This window comes from Pomacea canaliculata, linkage group LG10 (assembly GCF_003073045.1).
Source record: "Pomacea canaliculata isolate SZHN2017 linkage group LG10, ASM307304v1, whole genome shotgun sequence".
Classification (NCBI taxonomy): domain Eukaryota; kingdom Metazoa; phylum Mollusca; class Gastropoda; order Architaenioglossa; family Ampullariidae; genus Pomacea; species Pomacea canaliculata.
The window spans coordinates 8,429,577-8,438,543 of record NC_037599.1 but is presented as its reverse complement, the minus strand read 5'-3'; the positions used below and the strand labels follow the sequence as shown (position 1 = coordinate 8,438,543).

Sequence of the window (8,967 nt, the reverse complement as noted above, 5' to 3'; positions counted from 1 at the left end):
TATTTGGGGCGGGTGGTGGATGGGAAAAACCTGTTGGATCAAGCCACGAAGATGACGAGTTTTATTTCAGTTATACTTGTTGGCATGATAGGGAACCATATCAATAAAGTAAATCGTTGTAGACGTACATCTTTGGAAAGAACGCAGTCAGAAAATATTGCTAACTTCCTCGATAATTTTTTACTTTGCAAGTGATGCCAGAAAGAGAAAGTGGACTTGGGCGAATGCTTTTTGTGTAACCACCAACTTGAGTCACCTGTACACTTCCGTGGTGTCACAGCCGAACAGAAATCCGACAAGCTTGTCTGTCTCGACAACACTCCACTTCTCCAATATAACATACAGCCCCCTCCTCTCCTGAAGCAAAGAAATCTCGCTTCACTTGCCGTGAGAAAGTACCATAAATAACATAAAGAATCGTACATTAATAGTCCTTGTTAACTTTAATCATGCTTCTCTTGTCTGACTGGTATCTTGGTTTGTAATAACGTACTTCTGTGCTTACTATTGCGCTGGGTAAAAATAATTTTAAAAATAAAAGAAATATATCTGTCTTTAGTTCACAACTTTATTAAATTCTAAGGTTAGGCTACCATTTTTTACAGAATAAAATGAAAAAGTATGCCAACTGTCTCACTGTTGGTAACATCACCATGCATATCAACTGTAAGATAGAGTGTTTCCCCTTTGCAAAGAGGTAAGTTTGTGGCTCATGATTGCTTTTCTTCGCCATCCTAAGTTAAATTTAATATGTTTTCTCTCAGCTGTGCATACCTAGCATACAAAATTGGATAATAGTTATTACAATTGTTAAAGAACACAGTTACAGTGTTTGTTCAAATCATTGATATGGAAATAAGAAGACACAGGAGAGTAACCGGAAACCATCGCAGTTAGGTGGCAGGCTGGGGTCTCGTCCGTCTCGAAGGCACCTTTTCGTTCTACACATATACATTTGACAAACTCTTTTTAGTTTATGTGAAGGATGTACCAGTAATAAGTAAGATTATGTTTAAATGACCTTAACTACTATTTGTCTATAAAGTTTACGAGAACGTTTGAATTTCTAGATTGGATATGTCAAGGTTTCGTGACATACGGGCTCTAATCAAACAATGTTAAGTAATATTGAAAAGTATTGATTATTATTGATAGTTAAGCGAGTATACTGTTTAAAGTAAATGGTTGTATATAAGATAGCTGTCTGTAGGACTGTGTAGTGTACTACATAAATATTAGCCAGCTTGAATAATATGGGCAACACGGAACTGTATAGTAATAATATTGTATGCTGTCAGAGAAAAAAGTAGGAGGATAAACTTAAAGAGTACCGACTTTCTTATTTCACAACCGCTTGAAAATAAGGTGAGTTAGAGAAGAAAAAAGACGCTCACATTCTGGCTTTCCTTAAAAAACAACTTACTTAGATGCTTTTTCCATGTCGGTGACTATTTCAGCATCTTCTCAGATAAGTATGCATATACGAGAATGTTACTAGAACAAAATACGTCGTAGGTCAGAGTACATGTTTTGCAGTGTTTTCATGATCAGATGTTGTGTCATGCATCCCAATTTACTCCCACAGAATTTCTTTTTAAATAGACCTGTTCTCAAACTTGATAATGGTCAAATTATCAAGATAATAATTCTTATTTGGTTATATTTTCTTTTTATGTAATGTAAATAACTACTACATTATACTATTATTCTGTATGTAGCTGGGTGACAGTGTGGGTATGAGACATTAAAAGAGAGTGTATTTTTAACCCTAACTTTTCTCAGTAAAATGTTTTGCAAGGACATATTTGTTTCATTTTTGCTTCTATAAAATACATTTATTGCCAAGTTTAACATAGTTTGCTGTTTTCGGAAACGGCTATGGGTAAACTAATTGTAAAATAAGTATTCTGTAAATTGTAAAACTGAAAAATAGTAATTTTACTCATTTTATTAGGAAACAGTTCATGTCTTTTTTATACTATACTTTTTAGTTTGAAGTAAGTGACAGCTTCAAGTTTATCCTTGCAGTCCCTGTCTTGAGATGGAAAATAACAACAATAATGGGGGTGGCCAGCGACCTCGGGGAACTGGTACCAACAATAACCAAGGACAGGGTGGCCGCCATAATCCTATTCTCCATGTTCGAGATCGCTTGTTTCATGCTCTCTTTTATCGCATTGCCATCACCTATGCCAAGGCATTTCCTCGTCCTGTGAGACGAGTGCTGGAGTTTGTTATGCTTGTGAAAGTAAGTGCATTGGCAGTTATTGTTTTTTGTTTGCTCTAACAAGCTTATTATAAAAGTTCTTGAGTTTCTAAAGTCCTCCAGCTATTTGTTTTATATTTAAATAATTAGAGATAGATTTATATTTGGAAATTGTTGAAACAGTTAGTTGAAAGATATGCTCATTTTCTCCCTCTCTTTTTTCAAACAGGCGCTGATGGTATTGAGCATTTTGTTCTACATCCATATTGTCTTTGCTCGTACCCCTATTAATTGTCTTTCTGGAGTTGCCGATTCATGGCCAAGGCATGGCATTCTTCGTGTAGAAATTGTGCGTAATGCATCTGAAAACTACTCGATAATCAACTCCTATGAAAAGGTAACAAAAGAAGTAATAACTATGTCAGTCCTTTTATCCCAGAAATTGTGCTTATGAGAAAGAAACAGCATGAAATTTTTAGATTTGGACACTTGATGGGGGTTAGAAATGTTTTTAAAATGAATTCTTGAGATTTATTGTTTTAGTCAGTTTTAGGGTTTTAGCAGCACTCTGGATTATATTATGTTGCCACTTCTGTATATTAAGGAATGTCAAAATAATAGAATAATTACTGTTGCTACATTTATACTTTGGTAGTCGTATAAAAAAGCTATAAAACCACTTTCTTTTGTATATAATCTTATGCTTTACATTTGTTTATTTCCTTTAGGAATATTCAGATTTTAGTTTGTTTGTGGACTCGAATGTGATGGAAGAACTGGGCTTGAGTACTGTGTGGAATACTTCTGATCCTGAGACACCGAACAGTGAAAGAGAGAGTATAGAGAGAGCAAGAAGTACTGTAACTAGTGAGGATGAGGAAGATGACGAAGTTGATACAGGGGAATCACAAGAAGGTGATAGGCCAACCAGGGGAGGAAGGAGCAGGAGTCTTTTGGATAATACAACCATAACTAACTTTTTCCCTGGAGATGTCTATGAAGAACAGATCACACCTTTGCACCAGCAGTTTTCTGAATTGGAAATGCTGGCCAAGGCTGGTGAGGAAAATATTTAAAACACAATATCTGTTTGGTTTATTTAACTTTTGTTCATTTTCTAATGTCACATATATTCAAAAGGTTGTGACCAAGAAAGTCTTAACATTTGTGCATTTTTTAAAATGATTCTTTTTCAACTTATTTCTCCAGTTGTTTTTCTAAGTTTCTATGCTTGCACTTAAGCTTACTTTGCCTGTATTGAAATAACATATGGTTGTATTATTCTGTAGTATTATTGTCATGTTTCAGTATGGCCAGAAGAAAAATACATTGTGGAATATGCTCTTGAATATGGATTTCTGCGCTTGTCTCCCAAGACACGTCAGCGTCTTAATATTACTGTCATGTTAGTCACACTAGGTGAGTGCTATTTGCTAATTCACTGTAAATGTTTGGTACTTACAGTTTTATTGCTTAGTGTTTATTTAATTGATTTGGCTGAAAGACAATTTGGAGAAGCTGGGGTGGAGGCAGAAATTTCTCTCCAAAGAAAAGAGCCGTATCATTTTAGTGAAAATGCTTTTTGTACAGATCCTCTGAAGGACGAATGTTTTGGGGATGGGCTGAGTCGCTTCTTGCTGGATGAGTTTCTTGGTTATGATGACATCCTGATGTCTTCTATCAAGGAATTGGCTGAACAGGAAGAAAACAAAGGTATGCTTGGGCTGTATATTTATTGATTTTAGTTCCGTGACAGTTATTTTGAAAACGCTATTCTGTTTCTGTAGGCAAAAATCTGCTTCATTCAGGAGCAGAATAAAGTTTCTGTGGCATTGTAGATTTTGAAATTTATTTCACACATGGCATCAGGATTGAGTTAAATGAAATTATATCTTTTCAGTGCCATTAGCTTATTCTTTATGCACTGTGTGTGGAGAAAGTATTACCTAATTAACAAAAACATTAGGTAAAATGTGAATTCAGTTTGTCCTTTTCGTCTGTGCTCATCGTGGGTATATAATTTTTACCGTTTTATGATTCCAGGGTTTTTGAGGAATGTAGTGACTGGAGAACACTATCGATTTATTAGCATGTGGATGGCACGCAGCTCTTATGTGGCTGCAGCATTCATTATGTTGGTCTTTGTACGTAGATGTTACCTTTGGTTATATGTAACCTGAACACATTTGAATTTAAGGATGACTGTGAATAATACAACAATTTGTAATGATAACTTGAGAGTGCATTTTATCTTGTGTAATGATAAATATTTGTCTCAGCTTTGTTTATGATCTAGAAAACTTAATCCTTAGTGTGTACATTAATTTCTGGGTTCTTTACTAGCAGCACAATTATTCCACCAAAGTTTGCCATGTGCACAGAAGTGATGTAAAAGTGGTGATGTTTTATGCCCCCAAAATTTGTCATGATAGAAGCGCAGACATTGGTGGTTGTAAATTGCCTTGTGTGGGGCATGCACTTTTGTTTTTTGGTTCTTTTGTGTGTGTCTATGTTCACAAGATTAGAAAAGTTTTCTTTTTCTGTTTCCAGACGGTTTCAGTATCTACACTTTTGAGATATTCCCATCATCAGATATTCCTCTTTATTGGTAAGTAGAAGCCCAAGTAAACTTACCGGGATGAATTGACAAATTTGATTTGAACAGAAGTATTGCAGTGAATTACAGTAAATATTTTTTTAATGTTTGTTAGGGGTTTAATGTAGTGTTGAACATGCACCATCCTTGTCATGCATGTCTCTGCACATGGCTAGGTTTTGATTATAAATATTTGTTGACAAGAAGCTTTATTTTTATTTAGTTGACCTGCTGCAAATGCTGGAGATGAATGTCACAGTTGCATTTCCAGCTGCCCCACTTCTGACTGTCATACTAGCACTTGTAGGTAAGGAAACAACTTGAATAGGTGGAGTTTATTTGAATGTGTGGATTTTTTGCTTTTATTAATTCACTTTTGGAAACTTGAAGGTGCATTTGTGGTTTTTTGTATAGTCCCTTGACACTGTGGATCCTGAGCTCGGAGCTTGCAAAGATGGGTGTCTTATGTTATTTATTCCTACCAACATGAAAGTGTGTACAAGTTGTATATGTGTGTGTGCTCATGTGCTTTCCCTCCCCATAGAAGTAATTGTTTTTCGTGGATTTTTTTTTAGGAATGGAGGCCATAATGTCAGAGTTCTTCAATGACACAACAACAGCTTTTTATATAATCTTAATTGTGTGGGTGGCTGACCAGTATGATGCCATCTGCTGCCACACGAACATAAGTAAACGACACTGGCTGAGGTATGCACTCTAGATTACGCGAAAGTGTGAATCTCAAACTCTCTACCTAAAATTTGCATGTTATTTATTTTAAAGCTGTTTTTGTACCCATGCTTGCCTTGAAAAATTGCATTTATTTTGTTGTGTAACAGAGTAAGTTATATTCATAAGGATTAACATTTGTATTATTACACCAGAAGAGAAAATCAAATGACTTAAAATGGTTTTCAGGTTTTTTTATCTGTACCACTTTGCCTTCTATGCGTATCATTACCGCTTCAATGGACAATACAGTAGTTTGGCTCTCTTCACCTCTTGGCTTTTTATTCAGGTATGTATATCCTGATATTTTCCCACCTTTTCTGCCCACACAGAGAAACCCCCAAAAAGTGTCAAAACATAATTTGCTCACTTTCAGCTACATTATATGAGAATTCTTTTTTTATCAAGAGAGTGTTAAATCTAGCACTTTTTTTAATTTCAGCATTCAATGGTGTACTTCTTCCATCACTATGAACTGCCAGCCATTTTGCAGCAAGCTCGCATCCAGGAGCTCCTGAACCAGCATGCACAACCAGACATCAACATTCCTGCTGACAACAGTCCGCAGCCCCCACCACAGCAGCAGGATGGACAGGAAGGACAGGCCAATGATCAGAGTGCTGAACAAATTGCCAGTACTCAAGCACCAAGTCAGGAAAACAGCTCACTAAACAGTGCCATTCCGCAGCACAATCTGCAGCAGCAAGTTGGTGATGAAGGAGTTGGCACCTCTCAGGCAAGTGATGGAATGGAGACACAGGCATCTCAAACCAGAGAGAGAAATGGAATGGCACAACATGCTTCACTCACCTCAGCCTTCCTTGAACGAAGTGTCTCTGAGCTTGTTGCTATGCTTAATCGTCGCCAAGGCTTTGCTCCAAGAACAACCACAGCAGTGGATGGAACAGTGAGTGCAGGTGAAACCAGAAATGACAACAGTCGGCCAACCAGTGAAGACCCAAGTAATGCAGGCGTGTATGAAGAAGGGACTGGGCCTTTCATGGTGGATCGAATTCGAATTTACACTCCAGCCAACTTTGTCCAGATGTTCCTGCCACAGTCAGGCTCAGCTGTCACTTCTGAAGTCTCTCGGCCAACCTCTGTCACTGATGACGTTAGCACAGTTGGTGCCACCAATGTGACAAGCTTTGATGGAAGTGCTGAGACTTCTACTTCTGCAGACACAGACTTAGCAGAAGTTGTTGGACTGGGCGTAACATCAGCTATGGTTACACCTTTGGAGAGGTCAGCAGATACACGTGACATAGAGGAAAACTCTGTCACAAGAGATGCTGATCAGCAGGTGGGAAGTACCACCCAAAAAGATGACCTTGATTTGCAAGCTGTGGACAGCTTTAGTACATCCACTGTAGCCAGCAAGAAACTTTTGGCATGGAAAAGGACCCCATCACCCATGCCTGTTGCACCTGGCGAATTGGTAGATAAGTCAGCAGAAGAATCTTCTGGAGTGCAATGTGACATGAGCTATCCAACTGAAAGACAAACAGTGACTTCAAGCAATCCAACTGGGCTTGTGGATTATGATGTAGATTAGCCAGAAATTATTAGTTGTGCGAGTTGTGGTGTTCCCTCACAGCCTGGGGCAGTTGTTACCCAAATCTGGAATGACTGCAAGTTTTCAGTGTTGATGTATAGAAATAATATTGAATAAACTATTATTGACACCTGTGCAATTCTTGAAATGTGATTGGGGGGGAGGGGGAAGTAGAAATTTCCACCACAGCTGAACCATGGAAGGGAAAGTAGAAGGGAAGAGAGAGTGAGTCAAGGATTATGCAGTGTAAAAATGTGCCTGTCAGGAAAATGGCTGAACCATTATGCCTAAAGATTGTGAACACTTGATTTATTAGGCATTCATGCAAAGCTTTTAATCAAGAAATTGGCATTCTTTCAAAATACACGAATAGTGTGCATGGTAATTTTCTTGAAACCTAGCTTGCAGATGCGCTTTCAGATGTATAATAATAATGGCATGGTAATCAGAGATGTGGGTTTGACAGGCTGTTCATTCTGAAGACTGGCTACTGTTTTTGCTTATTGTGGCATGGAATATTTCAGGAACTAAAGATTGCAGTGGCCTAGTCCTGACATTATCACGTCTCTAATTGATGTCTATTGTTGTTAAATAATAATTGGATTTGTAAAGTGCATTTCTACCATTTAGACATAGCTCAGTGTGCTGCACAGGAAAGATCACAAACAAACAAACAGTAAACCATACAAAATCATCTAAAAGCAAAGTGCATGGAGGATAGAGATGCTATGGTGATCGAGAGGAACTTCAAATTTAGACAGTTCAGAGGGGATATTTTGAGAGGGGGGGGAGAATTCCAAACAGTGGGGCCTGAGAAGAAAAAGAAAAGAGAGGAGGGTGGCACTGTAAATTGTTGGAACAAGTATGCAGAACTGTATTTCTGAGCAGGGATAAAGTTAAATTTAGTTCCAAGAATACTTCAGGCTGACACCTGAACTGTGCGTGTGTGAGAGAGGGGCATGAAGCAGGCCTTTCACCCATTTATCTGCCTTTGATATACCTGGTGAAAATAGGCCCCATCTTCATGTACTAGTTGACCATTTTAATACTTAAATTTGAGAGTAAAGGCCATGGCTTTTGTTACATAAACAGGAGAAAAGAAAGAGGAGATAAAAGAACCCCCAACAAGGTGGGTAGAATAGCCATCTTCACATGAATATGGAAAACCACTTAGGCTATTTTCAGTCGGTTTGTTGCAAAAACAAACAGCTTTTTTTCTGGGGATCCACTCTATTCCTATGGACTACAACTTGAGTTGCATTTTATATGAATGTCCTTCACTATTATGTAATGTTACAATAAAATCTTGTAAGTTTAATAACATTTTTCCAAAATGCATTTTAACTTTTAGTGACCTTGATCTGGCTTTTTCTCAGCAAAATGGTTCTTAATAAAATATGGCGATGCAATTGTTTTGCTGCTGTCATTTTCTGGGACCTAGTGCATGAACTAGGACAGTGATTGAAGTCTTGGACTAGACAAAATGTGTTGTCTCTGTCATTTTACCTGTCCTGGGAAGATGCAGAAAATGCAGTGGCATCTGGTTTAGGGTTGTACAGCATGGCTCTTTCTTCAGTAATATTTTGCATATGGACTTTTACAGTCCCATTGTTCTACTTCATACACAAGTCACCTTGTGTTTACAAAAGTGTCATTGGTGCTTAAATTGGAATCTTATTCCTTTTCACCCCTAGTGGAGCTTAGGGCCCCAACTACACCACACCATTGGATCTGGTTCAGGGCATCCCTTTCCAGGTGGGACCATGTTATGCCAGCTGCCTCCGCCTCACTGTGGCCCAAAGGCTTTCGCCAATATATGTCATAGGCCCTTCCAAAGAGGGATCTTCCCGTCCAGGCTCTTGCTGTGCTTGTGTTGCATTT

The 8,967-nt window shown here is 38.0% G+C and overlaps 1 protein-coding gene across 2 annotated transcripts; it reads left to right on the top strand.

Moving 5' to 3' along the window:
- The first annotated feature begins 721 nt into the window (after positions 1–721).
- On the top strand, positions 722–8,495 carry LOC112574326 (membralin-like). Of its 2 annotated transcripts, XM_025255338.1 has the most exons (13): positions 722–1,000; positions 1,299–1,365; positions 2,029–2,248; positions 2,436–2,603; positions 2,935–3,265; positions 3,515–3,625; positions 3,797–3,919; positions 4,250–4,350; positions 4,757–4,814; positions 5,026–5,109; positions 5,378–5,510; positions 5,721–5,820; positions 5,974–8,495. In XM_025255338.1, exons 3-13 carry the CDS (start codon positions 2,042–2,044, stop codon positions 7,084–7,086), a joined length of 2,529 nt encoding a protein of 842 aa, XP_025111123.1. In that variant the 5' UTR covers positions 722–1,000; positions 1,299–1,365; positions 2,029–2,041; the 3' UTR covers positions 7,087–8,495. The 2 variants fall into 2 exon arrangements, with proteins under 2 accessions (XP_025111123.1, XP_025111122.1); XM_025255337.1 differs by lacking the exon at positions 1,299–1,365.
- Positions 8,496–8,967: the final 472 nt, after the last annotated feature.